The following is a 19,865-nucleotide window of genomic DNA, read 5'->3' on the forward strand; positions in this document are numbered from 1 at the left end:
AAATGACTGAATTTCCAAATTGTAAAAAGAAGAAGCTACCAAAGGATGCTGAGCATTTCTTCTGACTCAGCTGCCATGTAGCTTACTTAGTAACAGAATAAGAGGAAACCTGGGAAATGCGTATTATTTCTATTACATAAAGTGCTTCTGGGATTTTCTTTTATCTTGTGGCAAATGGCATCTGATTCCTGGAATGTGGTAGAAAAAAAACCAACATGATTGTATGGGTGTTAGACAAGTAGTTACCCTTAAGGTCTAAAATGCTGTTTCCTAGTTGAGATATTCTGATACATGTGTTTCTCTAGTCTGAGCAACATATGTAGACAAACAAGCATTCACAAGTAAAACTTGAAAATGAATAAGCAAGCAAATACAAAATAGTTTTTCAAATTGCAGTCCTTTCCTCATTTGTAAGTTTTGGAACTCTAGGTTGTTCAGATCATGTTTTATACAGAAGAAGTCGAGATTCTCATAATAACAAAATCATTTCACTAAAGAATTTGGTTTTGTTGATTTTTTTTTTTCTCTGAAGCATTGATACTCAGAATACTCATCTTTAGTAGCATAAAGTTAAATGGGAATGAATCTGAAACAAAAGATCAGAGGAGGAAATTTCATCTATTTATTTTTCATTTTAAAAAACTGTATTTAAAAATTCCCTTAATATTTACGTAAATGAGGTCTTATAGGCAAGGAAATGTAGAATATTTATCAGAGGGTGAGAAAAAATTCAACAGAAGATGCTTTTTTTAAGTAGTTCACTGATAAACAAAGCCTCAATTTTTCATCGGGCTTTGATGATGTGATAGTCCCAAGCTGTGTAGCAATTTCTGTGTTGGTAACAGTGTTCTGATGAAAATTTTGAGGTTAAAAACATGGGCATTTTGGAGGCCTGAGTTAAAGTGCAAGACTTCTTAAAAATCATTTTTCATTTCCTAAGAATTATGTATGTTGTAGGAATTTTACTAGAAACTCTACTTTCATGGTTTTTCAACTTTAAATAAGTATCACTGCATGGTAATTTCAAGAAATATCTTTAGGGAGAAGAAGTGAGTAGGCAAAACCAAATCAAACTAAACCAAGAATAAAACCAGGAGAGGAACAGGGTTAAAGTCAGTTGCAAGACTTTATTTACACATAGGAGCAGGGATTTGATATATTCTGATTTTTTAAATGGAATTACATTTCACAAAACTGTACATTTCATTTTTGATAGAGGAAATTAAAATAGTCAAACAGTATGAAATTAATCATTAGCTAAATTATTTTAATTCTCATAGCTCAAAAGTCAGCAGTGTTTAATAGTTCTAGACTTTTTAAAAAATGTAGTTCTTTGCAACATGAACGAAAGTTGCTGTAAGAGATCAAACCTGTTTTTCTGCTTTAGTTATTGATGTAACCATACTTCTTGTGTTACACATAGAATTATTATTGTTTTTTTACTTGTGGCTGATAAATAATAAAATTAGAGGAGGTGCCTATTTCAATTTAAAATATCAAGCATATAACAGAAATATAAATAATTTTCCCTTCTGGCATGGTTTTCATTCTCTTGGATGTTTCCTTTTCCCCAACATTATATATAGTACTGAAGTTTTGGTTGCATGAGCAAAACCCCAGTTATCTCTTAAGTGTTCTTTTCAATGCATGACATGTCTGCTCATTTTTCTGTATTTGTTCTATTTTTTCTGTCATGTAGTTTTCTTTTAGATATAGACTTGGCCTTTTGCGAATAATATAGGTGGGAATGACATGTTTGCGACTACGTATGGCCTAAATTTTGCCAAATATGTAACAAATTATTGACGGAACAGTCAGCAAAGCATTGACAACTCTCCTGTACTTGTTTGCTATATAAAGAGTTACAATTTTGTTGAAATAAATGCTTGGTAACTCTAATTAGATGTTCATGTGTAGAACCTGAGTTTGCTGCTATGTTACTGGGTACCTACTATGAAAAGCTTTATTTTATGCATAGCAATAAATCATATAGATATGCCTTTTTCTCTGTTTCCATCAAATATTAAGCATACTAGGTAACAGTATGATTTTTTTTTTTTTCAGTCCTCCCATTTCTCCTTTGATTGGCCTGAATTTGGAAACTGTTTGATTTCCTTAGCCTTCTTTTTATGCTACCTTTTCTGATTTTTGTCAACATATAACTTATTTTTATTATGTAGGGAATTCCTGTATTTGAGAGAATAGGAACAGCTGAGAATTGTATGTAATATACTTTCTTCTCTAGTGAAATGAGAATTTGTCTTCAGAATATGTGAGTATGTATAAACAATTGCACATAAGTCTGGTTGCCAGAATGACTAATTAGGGGAAGTGTGTGTATTATATAACAATAATGTTTTGAGGAGATTGTCTTCTGGTTCTGACTTTGTTGATTAAAGGACACTGTTTCATAGCTGATGTCTTTGCTGTTAGAGTACGATTGGCAGTGAGTTTTTCCTAGTCAGCACAATACAACATCAAGCGTGTCAGCTCAAGGCTTGTACTGATTTTTTAAAGTAATCTGTCCTTCTGTTCCTGCAAACAAGTAAGGAGGGAATTTGCATCGTCCTTCCTTTCAGCAGAGGTGTTGGGGTGCTAGCCTCCAGCTGCCTGATTGTGTTGACCATCTGGGAATTCTATTATCTTCACCTGGCACAGCTGTGTTAGCAAGGTGAACGTCTGTCCCCAGCCTAAAAGGGCTGTGAAGGAGGTTTGAGCTAATGCACTTCCCTTTGTGATCAGTTTAGACAACATACAAATAACTGTTGTTTGTACTGAGCAACCAGTATTTTGCCTTGTGATTATGAGGGAGTGAGTATAATTACAGGTAGTAGTGAAAACTCGGCTGAGAACGAGTGACATATCAACCACTGTAACATGAGCACTCTTTGTCATACTCACTTGGTCCCACGACTGGACATCAAAGGTGTGCTTTAAAAGATATCTGAAATCAGTGAAAATACCTGTTGATCTTAAAAGGTATTATAAAAGGCTGGAGGTGAGTAGAGTATGACAGTATGCAATACTGTGCCAAAGAACTAATAGAAACTCACTGTTAGGTGGGAAAAGACCTGGAATTTAATAGCTTCGTGAAATCAGTTATCTGCCTTGAATAACATTAAGATCTAGAATTGCTATTTTAAGTCTTGAGTTTGACTACAGCACTTGTCTGAGTATATCAGCATTATGGCTGTAGATTTACATTGAAAATATGTGTTTCCAAAGCATTTTCTAACTGAAAAAGTGTTTACAGAACTAATTAAGTTGTTGGGTATTTTTTCCTCCCCTGTGTGATAGTGTATTGGTACTTCCCAAGTAGACATTTCATCAGAAACAAGTCTAGAAGTTAAAACATTTTGTCAAGAAATTGTAATGGCATTTGAGGTACATTACATTCTGGAGTACTGCGTCCAGTTCTGGGCTCCCCAGTACAAAAAAGACAAGGATCTCTTGGAAAGAGTCCAGCGGAGGGCCACGAAGATGGTGAAGGGCCTGGAGCATCTCTCCTATGAGGAAAGGCTGAGTGAACTGGGTCTTTTCAGCCTTGAGAAAAGGAGACTGAGAGGGGACCTGATCCAGGTCTATAAATATCTAAGGTGTGGGGGGCAGAATGGCGAGGCTGGACTCTTTTCAGTGGTGAGTGGAGACAGGACAAGGGGAAATGGCTGGAAACTGCAGCATAGGAAGTTCCGCACAAACATGCGCAAGAACTTCTTTACAGTGAGGTGACGGAGCACTGGAACAGGCTGCCCAGGGAGGTGGTGGAGTCTCCTTCTCTGGAGATGTTCAAGACCTGCCTGGATGCCTACCTGTGCGACCTGCTGTAGGGAACCTGCTTTGGCAGGGGGGTTGGACTCGATGATCTCTGGAGGTCCCTTCCAACCCCTACAATTCTGTGATTCTGTGATTTTGTGATTACCATATGTATAATCAATGAATAGTAAGATGCTATAATTACAAAATAAACAAGAGAGTTAGGCAAAGCAGGTTATAACAACAAGAAGAGAACAGATAGAACACTTACCTGTATCCCAGGCTTACTTATGAAGCTCCCATGGAGTGGATCTCCAGAAGAGATCCTTCCCTACTCGTAGTCAGCTCTTAAATGAGTCTAGGAGGGGCTCCACCCCTTCTGGCTGCACAGGTGAATTGCCTTCACTTGTGCTCCCGTGACTGACTCATTGCTCGCCTCAGGTGGTCAATCAGAGGTTCAGGCCATGATTCAGCAGTTCCCATATACCATAATAGAGCAAGTTGTTGCAGAAGAAATATTTGTATAAATCAACCATTTTTAAGACCAAATTGGGATTTGGAAAACATGGTTTTGTTGTCTTGGAGTGTTTCATTAACACTAAAGAGTCTGGGTTTTTTGTTTGTTTGTTTCGAATTTATAATGCATCTTTAAAGGTGGGATAATGTATGGGTCTTGCATACTTCTTTGCAGTATTGGTGATGTTGTATTTCTCTAGGTGGTTTTATACAGTGGTATACTGTAGTTCTGATTTTATTGTTACTCATGTAATTTATCAACACTACCATTTTTTAGGAATTTCAGCAGCCTTCTTTAGGGGAGCTGGAGTGTCTTATCGGCATGCAAAAATCTGAAATTGAGCTTTTAAAGGAAAAATTGAAAAAAGTGAGTCTTAACCTTGTGGAACATAATTTATACGCTACAGATACTCTGAAAACCTGCAATGTAAGGACTGGAAGAAGGCATGAGGTAGGATAGTTTACTGTCTAGTGTATTTGTATCTAAATAATATTGGTAATGCCAAATATTTTGTTCAAGTGTCCAGATAATAATTGTAATATCTGTTGATACTGCTTGTAATTCCGAAGCTTGTTTGAATGGTTTTTGTGTTATCTGCCAAAGTCTTGTTAGAGTAGCTGTTGGGAGTAGAAAGTTTTACCTTGTAAATACTAAATAAGGGATTCTTAATTAAATGGAATATTTGGAGGCTCAAGTCTTTGTAGGTTTGTTAAAATGAATATTTATCAAGTATTTTGTTGTATTTATCTGAATGACCATCTTTTTCTAGAAGGAAAATGAGAGAAATATAAACAGTTATGCTTTTATAAATGAAACATTCTTTCAAATTCATTTTTATAATATGACATAGCATTTTTTATCTATAAAAAAGTCACAATTATATCAATTTAAAATTATTTAACTTTATTCTCTGTAGTGCTGGTCTGCCCCTTTGGTGATAACCTATCATTAATTTAGGCACTAGATAACAGTAACATCTGTAAACTGTAGCTAATTAAATGGATCTGTAAATAATTCTGTGACTTAATTTGATTTATGCAGTGAGCCTATGTTGTTATGTTTGTGAGTGTGTTCAGTTCCCTTGCAATGTAAATTTTAAATTGTGATTGTGTAGAGTATGGAAAACTTGAAATAAGTTTCTAGAGTGTGGAAGCAAATTGGAACATGTTTCTGTGTGGTGAAAATTGTCAGCAGGGGTGGACCACAGTCCTGCTTTCCTTCCCTTCCATGCTGCTTGTCCAGAGATAGAAAGAAATCGGTGGCGCTGGAGTGAAGCGGAGCCCAGGATGCAGCAGAGGGAGAAGAGTGCCATTTTGGTTTATTCCTGATACAGTGTTCAATTATGCTCTTAAGTGAGCCTATGTAGATCCAGTTGTGTCTCTTAGTACTATTTGAATTATTTGATATCTACGCTTTTTCATTTGTTTACACAGTCCCTTTTTAAATTTTTGGGAAATAAACTGACAGACTAAAAAGCCTTCATATTTAGGCAAAATGACATTCTGGTTTTAGGGTCACAGAATATACATTGAAAATACAAGTGAATATTGCTATTTTTACTGATGTCCCACTGCCACAGGTAATTGGAAAAAGTCCTAAAAAGAAGGCCTTTGGGACAAAACAGAAACTTGCTGCCAGTGTGATAAATTGTGATGTGGAGCCATGTAACTGTATACCTCAACCTGTTTGATTCTGTAGAGTACATGGATATGCATGCATGCATGGGCTAGCACAAATTATTGGGAACTGCAGAAATCCAAATCTCATACCTGCAGTGGTACAGAGTAATAAAACCAGCTTTGGCAGCACAGATGATACAGTGGTTATAGAGTTCTGTTGAGCATGAATGTTTGTTGGATTTTTTGATGCTATTAAGTGCATACTTAATGGCAACGTCCAGTTTCTGTGGAAAGTGATATACTGACTGTTTTCTGTAAAAAGTCAGTTCCTTGATCTTTCTAGAGCTATGGAAGCTAAAACTTTACAACTTAGTGAGCTGTGATATCTGTAACCATATTAATCAGTCATCCTTATTCTTTCAGGCTGATTCAGTCACACAGCCCTTGTCTGTTCGTTTTTCCTGATCTAAAGCTTCTATGAGAAGTGGGAGTTTATTGTTTTGTGCTAATATGTGTTCTACAGCATTCCTATGAGTATTTATATATTTTCAAAACACAATAGGTCTCTTAAAATGCAGCAATTAACTCAAGTTCCTGTTGAAACATTGCTAATCAAAAATTAGCCATTATTCTTCTTCTAAAAAATCCTTCATCTTGTGCTCTGTCAGCCTGTGGCTCACCTTCAACACTGTTTTTCTTTTTTTTTTTTCCAACTGATGAAATACGTTAACGTTTCTGCCCACTGCCTTCAGAGCTGTGTCTTGGCAGTAGACATTGATCTGATTCGTATGTTTCAGAAGTTGTCCAAGATGCTTCTTGATGAACTTCCCTGATATGTTTTTGTTATTGTGGCTGTTGTTTTTTATTGTTATTATTTTTATTTTATTATATTTTGTTTTATTTATTTATCTGGCTTGCCTTATGACTCTGACACATAATTTGTTAAACTCAAGATCATGATTTTCCCTGTCCTCACTGTCTTTCATGGTACAGGCTAGTAACGGGAAACTGTTTAAAAAGAGACATCTTTGCTCTTTGTGCTTCCTATACTGCCTCTATTGTCATTTAATGTGTATTAGATACATTCACTTAACAGCCATTTCTTCACAATATATCTTCCACCACCTAGTTTCATATCTCTTAATATTACTAGTTTTGTTATTTCTGTTTGTCTGCTATTTGCTTTAGTCTGTAATAAGTGTGATTTAACATCAATTGTTGGAAAGTTTTCTGTTGGTACTCTTGACTGACTTGGATTCCTGTTCTTTGCTCATAAAACTGGACTTTTTGATATTCCTAGACATTTAGAAAATATTTAACACGCACATGAAAAGCTGGGTATTTTTCTAATACAGAAATTTACAGAATTTACTGCAGTGTTTGAAGATGGAATTAAAAATTATATGCCTAAGCTTGATGGTGGCAGCAAAATTTTCAATTGTGATAAGAGAATTACAGATGCCATCTTCCAAATTGAGTTTTGCAGCAGCCTCAGGCAATCAAATTTCAGTGTACTTTACTATAAAGTCTCTTCTGTCTTGGTAGGAAAATTAAATTGCCTTCTTTTGAACAAAGATTGCCTTTGGACAGGCTATGTGCAGCTGCAAAGCCAAGACACGTCTCCTTTTCTCCAAAGATCTGTACCTAAACAGGTAAAAATGTGTTAAAAGAATAGCATGTTTCTTAATGCTTATCACCAGTGCCACCTGTGCTCACAGCACAGTATTTCCATGCCTCTCAATACTTAGAATTTTTTCTATTATTTTTCATAACTTGGCCCAATATTTCAATTGTAGGAAAGATTCATAGCACAGTCGTAGGTAGCTATTCAGAAAATCTTCTATTAAAGAAAAACTACTACTGCTCATTGTATCTGATCATCTTTGATTAAAGATGATTAAAGATTAACTTTTTCCTATATTTTTTGCATTTTTCCCATTTCACCTTACAATTTCACTACCTGATTTCCTTTGGTAACGGCTGATCCACATCTTTTCTTTTGTTGTTTTCATCTTTGGCAGTGGGTGCAACACTTTGACCATTTATTCCTGATTTTAGAAAAATCATGGATTTTCCAAGTCTTCTTTATACAAGTGTAAGGTTTATCTAGGAGTTAATTTACCATTTTTTTCAAAAATGATGTGCTTCATTTTTTTAGGGAGTTACTATGAATATGTAGTGATTTGGAATTGGGTAGTTTGATTAAGGTACTGACTTTATTAAAGAAATTTGGGACTTTAAAGGTGAGTAGGATTTTTGTATGTTGATCTTGAGATGTTATTCTTTAGATATCTCATAGGGATTGATCTCATTCAGTGTAATGTTGATAGCATTGCTGACTAATATCAGCAGTTATTAATGGAAGGTAACTTTTTGATATTTCTAACAATATTAGGAAAAAAAAAGTAATCTTCCTATTTCAAGGAGACCTACTCTTAGTACAGTGTTATATTGTATATAAAACCATACATTTGGAAATACGCTTGTAAATGTTCATTAATAATTCTTTCTGGTTTCTTCTGTTACATAAAAGAACTGTCAAGAATAAGCTGTATTAGAGCAGTTATTTTACAGTGAAAATGGAAGCATGCAGCATCACTAATTACAATTAATATTATTTTTTGTTTTACTTTATTCATTTTTGTAATTGTATTTTATCTTAGAGTTGCTAATTGTGTATTAATGTTTCTCTGTCCTTTACCAAACTTATTCCGAAAATCAGAAAGTCTAATTTTATGAGGTCTGTCTTTTTTTGCTGTTAGGACTTATGACATAGAATGATCAAGAAAGCTGCCCAGTTTAAGTGTTACTTTCACATATTCTTTCTCCAGATTGCTATATGAAGCTGTACATAATATAAACACATATTCTTGTCTCTAGTTAGTCACATTATAGTTAATGACCATATGGTCATTATGGTGTAAGATCTACTGTCTGTTGTATTTATATTCCTCAAGCATATTGTTCCTTCAACTTCACAGTGTGTTAAACTATTTCAAAGGGAAAAAAATCCTTTCCCTCTTGTTTCTGGTTGTCCTATCAAGTGTAACCTTGGACCCTTATAGAGCAATTAGACCAGCCTCTATCCCCTCCTTTGTAATGAGGTTTCTTGCATTTCTGAGTCTATAACCCTTTAGTCTTCCCTAATGGGACATCATTATTCTGAAAGAAACAATGTAAATGTAAATGAATATTCTCATTAACGAGTCACAGAGAAACCTTTAGTGGTAGCGCTGTGGTAATTCTGCTTGTTATTTCTCTGGTATTCCATGCAGATTTTTTTTTTTTTTTATAATTCATTATTAGTATTCAAAATTACTTCTTCTTTAATTCTGCATGTCTTTTATAATCCGGTGTTCCAACTAGTTCAACCATGTCCTTGTTTTATTCTCCAGGAACCACCTGTGAAACGTTCAAGGTCTCTGTCCCCAAAGAGCTCTTTCAGAAAGTCAGAGGAGGTAAGGAAACTTAAAATAGCTGAAAGGAAGAGTGAAAACTTAGAGAAGACCCCAAAGCTAAAGGTGAACACTTTAAAAAAATAATAAAAATAAAAAAGGCAACACTACAGTAAGACATCCTCTAGTTTTAAGCTTGCATAGATAAATATACATCAAAATAAACAAGCATTTAAAAACTGCAAAATACACATATTGTTTTGGACTTTTAGCATAAGAGAACATTCTCCGTTAGTTTGCCTTTTTTTCTTTACTGCAAAGAATCCCCTACCATCCTGTGACAGCCTGAATTTCAAGCTATGTTATCAAGAATACATCCTTTTTCAAATTTTAGTTTTGAGAATATGCATTCCAGGAAATTCATGTATTCATATAGAACTAAAATGAAGCACAAAGTACAAAGAAAATATTTTATCATACAGTGAAGCCGGTACTTTAAATTCTGAAGTCAATTACTTGGAACAGATGTTACCCCTTGTACTCTTAAAAGTTACGCCTCAGAAGAGGTTGTTTGAACGGATACTGTAAAGTGAAATAAAAATAAAAAAACCCTCGTTGGTAGAAAGGCTTCACTGAGCATATATTACAATTGCCAATTTTCTAGGCTTTTGTTTGTTTATTTGTTTGTTTGCTTTTCTTGAGGAAAAAAAGGCAACATTTAAAATGACCTATTGGTTTCTTGTTGCAGCTCTGAATGCCTTTCAAAGCAATCAAACAAAACCAAAACCCAAACTCTGAGTCACATTTTTGTAAACATTCACAATCGTTTACAGTTCATTCTCTCCTTCTATTCCTTTTTTGTTTTCTGTTGGTCAGTAATATATCTTAAAATGGTACTGGTTGTATTTAACCTGCTTTGATAACTATCAAATGTAAAAATTAATGCAGTCCTGCAAGGCATATTCCTGAGTTCCTTCCTTGTGGTCCTATGCAATAGGTTGATTTTACAAAGGAATGTGAGTAGGAATTGTATTCTACCACAAGTGGCAGTTTGTTATGCTATGCAAGCAGTATGTGAATAGGAACAGTGACTTGGATTTGAGTAGGTCTGTCAGTCTGTCTTGCTCCTTGTTCCTGGGGTTGCAAAAGATTAATTTGGTATTGAGTTTAATTAATTGGTGTTGAGAGATGCAGGTCTTATCAGCTGTACCTGAGAACTTACCTTTGACAGGCATTGTGGTTTTTACTCCATGTTGGCCTGGCAGTCACTACAGATGATTGTAGCAGTGTGTACTAAAGTTGCTCCACCCTCTGCTGCAAAAGCTAGCACATCAGTGTATACGATTGTTGTTCTGAGTAATACAAAGTCCCATGCTGCTTGGGGGTTTCTTATGGAAGGAGAAGTGAAGAGAAACACTCTGAATTTCTAAGCAAATATAGAAGAGAAAATATTGTTATTCTTTGCTCATGGGCTCATAACACAGATCAGTTATGATACTTGCCTTACTGCCTTTTCCGTTTATTCTTTTTATTCCTGAAGCTTAACTTAAGAATCTGCAGCCTATACGAGAGCTGCTCTGAAAGTGACGCCTTCTATGTTATTCTGTTGACTGATGATGTTAGAGGCGGGAGCTGGTGGTATGGCAGTAGAGGCTGAACCTTCCTACCAGTATTACATTACATTTTGTTGCTGTGTGACAGATGGCAGCAGAGGGGCACTCTTGACAGAGTGGTGCCTGTCATGGAAGGGCATGTGAAGCAACGGTGTGTCTCTGAGTTCCTCTATGCAGAAAAAATAGCACCCATTGACATTCACTGACACACTGAATGTTTCTGAGACTAAATGGATGTGGATGTGAACACAGTGAGGTGGTAAGTGATGTGTTTCAGCAATGGCAACAGCGATGTGCTTTCATGCAAGCCACATTCCAGACCACTGTGCAGATTTTTACAAGCGTGGCATACAGGCTCTTGTTCACTGCTGGCGAAAATGCATACCAGTGCCTACATTGAAAAACAGTGTCTTGTAGCTGAGAATTTACTCTATCAAATTGTATTACTGCACTTTTTGTATCTGTTGTAGTTTCCATGGAAATAAAGAGAAGGCATTACTTTCAGAGCAGCCTGCATATATTACAAGTGTGGGATCTCTCCTCATCATTTCTCTAATCCATGAAGTCCTTAAAGGCTAACTTTTATATTTACCCATGAAACTGACAATATGATCTCCTTTAATATTTGTAGCCAAGTTGGTTCACTTCTTTTGTAATATTCATTAATTGACTGAAAAAGCTGCGGTGGCACGGGTCAGTGTATTGAGATCTCTTGTGTCACAGCGTACAGAATTCAATGAGGCCATTGCCAGTATGGCAACTAATAAGGTCAGAATAACATCAAAGTAACTTTATTGGTATTGTATATTTTCTGTATCTTAGCCTAAAATAAATAAATAAATAAAAGGGATTTGAATAGCTTTATTTACTTTTTCTTCAGCCCAGTCAGCATTACAAAAAAGCAGAAAGAGGGAAAGTCCCATTCCAGGACTTCCCAGTTCTCATCATCTGGCACAGTTCTAGCCAGAGAACTTCAACTTTTACTGTAATTACTAGTAATATAAACTGGACAAATATGTAAATTCTTATAACTTCAGTGTCCATAGTTTTGATACAGAATCTACTTCATTTCTGCATACCAAGACATATTGGAAAGTAACATAGCATCCTGTATTTCATTCTTTTATAGGAAAGACAGTGTTCTAATGGATTTTGAGTGATGTATTATCAAGCTGGTACTTAAGCTGGTGCCCACAAAGTATATTGTTGTCTTTGAGAAGTGAGTTGGTTGTTGGAAGCTGTGATCTCTGGCAGAGAAGATATCCCTGACTTTTCGGGGAAAGTCACTAAAAAAAGCAAGAGAACTTCACTTTAAATTTTCTGATTCTTTTTGATTAAAGCTCAAAAGTTCTGCAGATTATTGGGCCAAAACGTGTGGACTAGTCTGTAGGGGAGACTTGATATATGATTGTGTGAGAGATAAGGAGCACTGTTAAGCTTAGCTGTGATAATAACAGGATGAATTTCAGTGGTGGTTGAGTAGTTTCTGTTGCAGATCGGACTTTACCTGTCAGTGTGTGACATGAAGTGTTACAGCACGGCTGTGGAGAGGTGGAGAATAATGTGGAGATCCACTGCTGAAGGTGGATTCATTTCCATCACTACCTAGAAAACTATATACAAGACAGCTTAATTATTATAAAATATAATTAAATTAGGGGAAGGTGGAACTAAACTGAGCTTATGGAAATATAACAGAGTAAATTTCAAGTTCTGAAGTGATTAATGCTTTAATAAGACAAAGTGATTAGGACAGTTATTTGTCTAATTCCTTCCTCAGCAAAAACAGAGCAATTGACAAGGGAGTGACTGTAAGGGAATGGATAATAAAACAGGTAAACAATAATGAAAATCTTAGATTTATCAATAGAGGAGGCCATGGTCTGCTCTTGGTTACACCTTTGAAAATACTTAACGCTAATAAACTTTATATTTTATACTTATGGGCTTTATGCTGAATAGGCTTTATATTGAAGATACTACTTTGCAGTGTCTTACCAAGCTTGATTGATTTTCACTAGCAATATCAAATAATCTTATTACATAAATAGCAGCATATGAAATTTTAGCTGATTTTTTTTGGCTAATGTTTTTACAGCTCTTTTAATGTGTCATGAAAACTGGGCTATATTTCAGAAGCTATATTTAGTCTAAGTATCTTGTAGTTAGTACTTCTTTAGAAACCCTTGACATTTTTTTTATGCTGGGGTTTAATTCTTGTTGCATGTCACTCTGTCTTATTTATGGGCTAATACGGAAAGACTTCCTTGCTTATATTATGCATACAAGCATGCATATAATGCATACAAATAAAGTATTGTGATTTACACAGATCTTAAGGAGCTTGTTCAGTAGTCAGTGTACAAGCAAAGTACTTACTGAATTGAAAATGCAGCAGTCAGAATAGATTTTACTACTGAGTGTTGTCTGGTAAATTCTTTACTACTGTAGGCCAGAATTCAACTTTCTTCACACTAGAGAATGTCCTTCCCTTAATATTCTTTTTGTGTTTTTATTTGTTTATTTCAGAACACAGTATTGTCACTAATGGAAACGTGATTTTTTAATGATTTTTAAATTATTGCTTCCAACTTTCATGATGATATCTTGTTGTGTGAGTCAAACCACATCTTATTTTTTCTTTCTGTGAAAGAGAAGTTTTTTATTACTAAAATTATTGTAAGCTTTGATCATCTTTCTTTTTTGTTGCACAGGTATTGGCCAAAGCATGGGTGTTGCAGGCTCATGTATATATCTATATTTATAAAAAAATTAAGGGAACCTTTGTATCATTTAAATTAAGGTATTTTTTTACTGTGGAGTTCATTGTGGCCAGTACTGTTCCATTCAGATAGAAAAGTCGTTCATAGGGAAATATATCTTTTTTCAGTCTTTGCATTTTTAGGTATGTTACTCTGATACATTCACAAGATGAACACAGGTATTTTTATAGGACATTTTCTAAAAATTTTTAGCAACAAGTAAAAAAAGGTTTGACAAGTTGTCTTAAATTAGAGTTGAAAAATAGCGTAGCTGTATTTGACCTCAGAGACTGTAATTCCTTACATTTAAGTTTAGATTTCGTAGGCTTTTATCAGTGAATTAAGTAGAACTTTTTTTCTTTAGATCTCTGAAATTCTCTTGCATTTTGCCAAACTCTGATTTTGTTTCTTTTTGGTGCTATTCAGACTCAAGAAACTGATGAGCTAAGAGCAGCCCATGAAAAACGCAAAGAAAGGCTGCAGATGTTACAGACCAACTACAGAGCACTAAAAGAGCAATTAAAGCAGTGGGAAGAGGATGATAGCAGGTAAGTTACATAGCTCATTAAAAACATTTCCCTTACGCTAGAAATCTGAACAAAATTATTTTGCAGGCATTCAAAAGAGAATTTGATTCCAAGCAAGAAGCTGCTATGTGTTAATCAAGACTTTGTTAAAGCAGAATACACGACATACCCCTATATGACAAAAATTACAGTTGTAACCAAAAATAAAATGCGTTGAGCTGACACCTTGACGTATTTTATTAGGACCTCATTCTGAGTCAGTACTGGACAGAGGTCTGCTAGGGCTGCTTATTTGGCTTGTCTAATTCCCCAGCTGATTAATTTGTTGACTGTGTATGTTTTGAATTTTCTATAATGGAACAATTGCTCCTTATGTTTTGAATAGTTTTTTGAAGTAGTTTTTTCATTAAACAATAAAAAACTAATAGCCTCTGTGTGAAACATTTAGTGATTCAAGCATTAACTGAGGATAATCCTAAAATATCCCTTTTTACAGGGAAAAAAGAGTATGTGCATGAAGAGCAGGATTTTTTCAAATGTTAAATGATGATAAAATCAAATATTTCTGATCATTTTATAATAATATTGCTGTAAAATATCTTTGTGAGTGGATAAAAAAGAGAATGTGAAAACTCTAGCACATCAAAATTTAAATAGTCAATATCCTATGTGTAGTTCACCATTAAATTCTATATAGAACAGTCAAAATTTTATGGAGAAATTTGTTTTTGGAGTTAGTATTGTTGGTAAACAGTTGCATTTGAAAATATAAAGACATTTTTATCACTTCAATTATCAAACACTGCTGAGGTACAGATTTTGGGCCCTACTTCAAGGGAATCCTGATGTCCTAGATACTTTTGTAGGATTTCAGCAAGCACCCAGAGTTTTGTGTATACATGTGTTTTACTAGAAATAATTATTTCCTTAATTAGCGCAATCCTGATTCATCTTGAGACAGACTTAAAAGATGTCTACAGACAAAAAAATAGTCACAGAAACTGCTGCAAAAGTGATAGTAGCCATTTAGAGAATCTATGCTGACTGTGAATGAAAACTGTCCCTCATATATACTTCATGCTTTGACTTATTTAAGTACATTTTTAGTACTGTAGCATTTCCTAATCATAGTTTGTCTTTTAAAAAGAAAAAAAGTCTAGATGAAGATAAAATAATGCTACATGCATTGGTAGCACAGGAGGATTCTTTTAAAATACAGAAGCACGAATAACTAATAGGTTTTTTTAAATTAGAAAAGAAAGGTCTTGTTTATGTTGGAATAAAGGGTGGATTTTATCTTGTACTTCTTTGAGAGTTTTTTTTATTTCAGTGCAAATTGAAAACCTTCTAGATGATAGTTGTTTATTTCTGTGTCTATAAGCTAAGTAGGCATTCATGGTTCACAGAGAGAGTAAAGCTGAAAGGATCAAAAATTCAGCCTGGAGGTGGTACATTCAAATTTTCATAGTGAAGCTTTGAGAATTCTAGTTCTGATAGCTTAAAAAAAGGACAGATGAGAAAGTGGAAAAAGAAAAAAAATGGCAAACTAAAAAAGGAGAGAGAGAAGAGCAACCCCTGTTTCTGTTCAAAATAAATGAGATCTGCTTGTGTTCTGACAGGAGGGTATCTGGGAAAAGTAGATATTATGGAAAGCGTAATATTGAAAACTTTATTCATTAATCTGATTTTTTTTTAAAACTCTCGTTAAGTTGAACTAAGAAGTAGACTTTATGTTTTTTATAATCAGAAGAGAATTTCATGAAGTAAGACAATACTGAAAGGGATTTTTTTTTATTTTTTTTTAATTTTAATATGCCGACAAGGAAGAGTAGCCAAGTCACAAATAAAAGCAGTCTGTCAATTGTTACACCTTGCGCTATTACTTTGACATCTCAAAAAGCTTTATATTGCTGGTGTAATGTAAATTGTGCATTAAGAAATCAGTATCAAGTATTTACATGATACTTAGGATCCTCTGTGATGGAGGTCCCCATTCTTTCTGATTCTCCAGAGGATAGAGTTTATCTGTATGGCAGCTGATGGGACCTAATCTACCTGTCAGTGTGCATACAACTTTCACTGACGTAGGGGACTGCAAAGATGATGGGGCTTTATGAGGTTATGACACTTTCTTAAAATCTATTTCCATGCCCAATCAAAATTCAAAATTGCAAGAGTGTTTATCTTTGTTTATCTTTCCCACTTTTAAAACACATGAAAACTATTCTATTGAAAGGAATATTGTAAAAAAAATTTACAGTTGCTTCTTCTTTTCTTCTAAATATTTTTTCCTTATTTTTAATTAATCAGTAGATCAACAACTGAATTAGAGCAGGTATTTATACAACTTCCAGACTGCTTTTCAGGGGCATTTAAGGAGCTGGTGTCTCTCATTTTTTTTTTTTTTTTTGCAATAGATTGGTGATGGTTTCACCTTTTGCTTTCAACTATCAGTATTATAAGGAAGGCTGACAGAATAAACCCAAATGATACTGCTCTCAGTTGATAGTATGTTGTTACCATACCAGTTAGATTTCTGTCTCAAACTACTTAATGAACTTTTTTATAATGCATTTAACGTGTCATGCTTCACAGAACGTATGCCTCCATTCATCCATCAAGATTTGTATTCAATAGATGCCATAATTAAGAATCTGTATGCTGTGAATGCAAGGGTGTTTTTGTGATTATAGTGTTCCTAAAGCATGTAGTTATTTAAAAAAAAACAACCAACCTCTTTTCATTCACAAACAGGACTGTAAGCAGTAAAGGCAGATACCAGCGTGCAGATGCCTGCCAGCTTTGCCAGGAGGATTTTGCTGCTATGTGGAATGAACTGGCTTTTTTCAAAATGGAACACGAAAAACTATTGATTGAAAAGTGAGTTTGCCTCTCAAGTGGTGTTTACATTAAGAAACATGCTGCTGGTTTTTTTTTTTTTTTTTTTTTTTTGTGAAGGTTGTGCCTTGCAGGCCACATAAAAGGAATTCCTTGCAAAATTCCGAGATAAAACCATCTTCTGCCAAAAGCAGAAAGGAAAACATCAGCTCTTTTCTCCCTCTTAAATCAGTGACAAGTTACAAGTTTGCTAGTACTAACAGAAACTGTATTCCATGATCTAGGGATTGTGTTAATTAATGTGGCTCTCATCTGTTGGAGGTGTCGCTCTTCATTAGCCTGTATTTTACACACTGCCGTGCTTCATTTTTGGAATGAGGTGGTGAGGGGATAACCTAGCCAGCCATCCTTGTTTGATCTCTGTGATACATACGCAATGCAGAATGCCTCAGCTCTCTTGGTTCCCTGCCCTGTCCTGCTAATCCCAGCTGAGCTCATTATGGTGTAGCCTTGCTGCTACTCCTGGAGCCAGAGCTGTCCAAGCTAATTACTGGCAGCAGCAGAGCTGCCTGTTAAGGGTCTGGTGTGGATCTGCTAACATGGTCCTTGGTAGTGACCTGCAGAAAGCACGAGGGAGTTGCTCTCTTTCTTGCTCTGCACAGCCTGTCCTTTGGGTTTAGTGCTGATCCCTTCACACAGCTCTTTTAGCTGTAGTAAGTGTAAAACTTGGTGAAGGAAACTCTTACTTTAGAAAACATACAGTTTGCTGCTTTGATCTCGTAATTCATAGGCTATTATACTCAACCAGGCAAAGTAAGAAAATGTCCCTTTTATACCAGACAAAAGGAAGTTAGTATGGTATAATTAGCCCTTTGCTGCTACTTAACACTTTCTGTATGTTAAGTTGATTTTTTGTTCTGTGTGTTATAAGAATCAAGACATTGTAGAAACTTCTATTCAGACTTTGTTTTTGTCAGCTAAAGAAAATGTGTTTTCCCAATGGGTCACAATACAAACAGATTTTGTGAAGATATCGTGAAGGCTACTGTCACAGAATTTCAACAGCAGCAAATTGTTTTGTAGTATGTAAGTCCTTGTGATGCTCGTGAGTTATTTCAGCATATTATGAGCACTGCTCCAAAAGAAATACCTCCTATTTTTTTTTATATTGGCTCACAGTGTCAGGGATGTCGCTGGTATGGCTAATATGAACCTTCCCACAAATATTCTGTTCCAGTTTGCTGCTGTGCAACAGATGGCAGCAGAGAAACAATCTGACAAACTGGCATCTGACGTGGATGTGCTTATGAAGCAAGGGTGTGTCACTGAATTCCTCCCTGCAGAAGGTGTTGTGTACTCCATCCCTGGAGACATTCAGGCTCAGGCTGGATGGGGTCTTAAGCAGCCTGACCTGGCTCTAGATGTCCCTGTTCATTGCTGAGAAGTTGATCTAGATTATCTGTAAAGGTCTCTTTCGACTTATATGATTCTATGATAAAATCTTGCACTCGTTGACATTCATCAATGCTTACTATGGAGACCACAGTTATGGAGACCAGACAGTGGATGTGAGCCCAGTGAGGTGTTGGGCGGTACGTTTTAGCAATGCTGACAGCGACAGTGTGTTGCCTTTGCTGAGGCAGGTTTTAACAAGTGCAGCGTGCAAACTCTTCTTCAGTGCTGGCAAAAATGCATAAGCTAATGATGGTGTCCACAGTGAGAAATACTGTCTTGTAGCTGAGGATATCATCTAACAAATGGTGTTATTGTGTTCTTTATACCTGCTGTTTCCATGGGAAGAAATAGGAAGCATTACTTTTGGAGTGACCTACATAGAATCATAGAATCACAGGATTGGAAACGACCTGCAAGATCATCTAGTGTCCTCGTCAGCATTGCCACCACAAGCACTAAACCATATCATGCAGCACATCATCCAGACGCCTCTTGAACACTGCCAGGGATGGTGACTCCACCACCTCCCTGGGCAGCCATTCCAGTGCCTGACCACTCTCTGAGAGAAATAGTTCTCCCTTATGTCTAATCTCAACCTCCTCTGCAGCCATTACCCCGTGTCCTGCTCGTTGCCTGGGAGATGAGGCCAAATCCCTCTTCTCCACAGCCTCCCTTCAGGAAGTTGTAGAGCTCAATGAGGTCTCCCCTGAGCCTCCTCTTCTCCAGACTGAACAATCCCAGCTCCCTCAGCTGCTCCTCATAAGACTTGTGCTCCAGACCCCTCACCAGTTTTGTTGCCCTTCTCTGGACACGCTTCAGGACCTCAACATCTTTCCTGTAGTGAGGAGCACAAAACTGAACACAGTACTTGAGGTGCGGCCTCACCAGTGCTGAATGATCACCTCCCTGCTCCTGCTTGCCACACTATTTCTAATGCAGGCCAGGATGCCGTTGGCCCTCTTGGCCACCTGGGCACACTGTTGGCTCATGTTCAGCCGAGCACCAACCAACACCTCCAGGTCTCTCTCTTCTTCTTAGTCATCCAGCCACTCAGCCCCAGGCCCATAACATGCATGGGGTTGTTGTGGCCAAAGTACAGGACCCAACACTTGGCCTTGATGTACCTCATCCCATTCACCTCAGCCCAGTGATCCAGCTTGTCTAAATCCCTGACGTACAGGATTGGAGTTAGCTCTGCACAGTCTGTTCTTTTGTCATGTAGTTATTGTTATGAGTCTGTTCTTGTCACTGAATTGTCACATCTTTGTCATTTTAAGATAATCAAAACAAATTATCGTATGTACTTTTGTTTATTTTGAGTTTTATGTATACTACACGTATGCTATACGTGTAATTGCTCTTGTAATTCTCCTATCATGAGTCAAC

General features: G+C 36.1%; 1 protein-coding gene across 1 annotated transcript in view; it reads left to right on the forward strand.

Annotated features, from left to right (window-relative positions):
* CNTLN (centlein) overlaps positions 1-19,865 on the forward strand; it is a 184,743-nt gene that overhangs the window by 75,657 nt on the left and 89,221 nt on the right. The window contains exons 10-13 of the mRNA XM_042877561.1: positions 4,547-4,720; positions 9,285-9,347; positions 14,086-14,207; positions 16,941-17,066. Of these exons, the coding sequence (XP_042733495.1) occupies positions 4,547-4,720; positions 9,285-9,347; positions 14,086-14,207; positions 16,941-17,066 (485 nt within the window). The remainder of the gene's footprint in view (positions 1-4,546; positions 4,721-9,284; positions 9,348-14,085; positions 14,208-16,940; positions 17,067-19,865) is intronic.

The sequence above is a fragment of the Lagopus leucura genome, unplaced genomic scaffold (assembly GCF_019238085.1).
Source record: "Lagopus leucura isolate 7727_CA_CO unplaced genomic scaffold, USGS_WTPT01 Super-Scaffold_100018, whole genome shotgun sequence".
NCBI classification, from domain to species: Eukaryota; Metazoa; Chordata; class Aves; order Galliformes; family Phasianidae; genus Lagopus; species Lagopus leucura.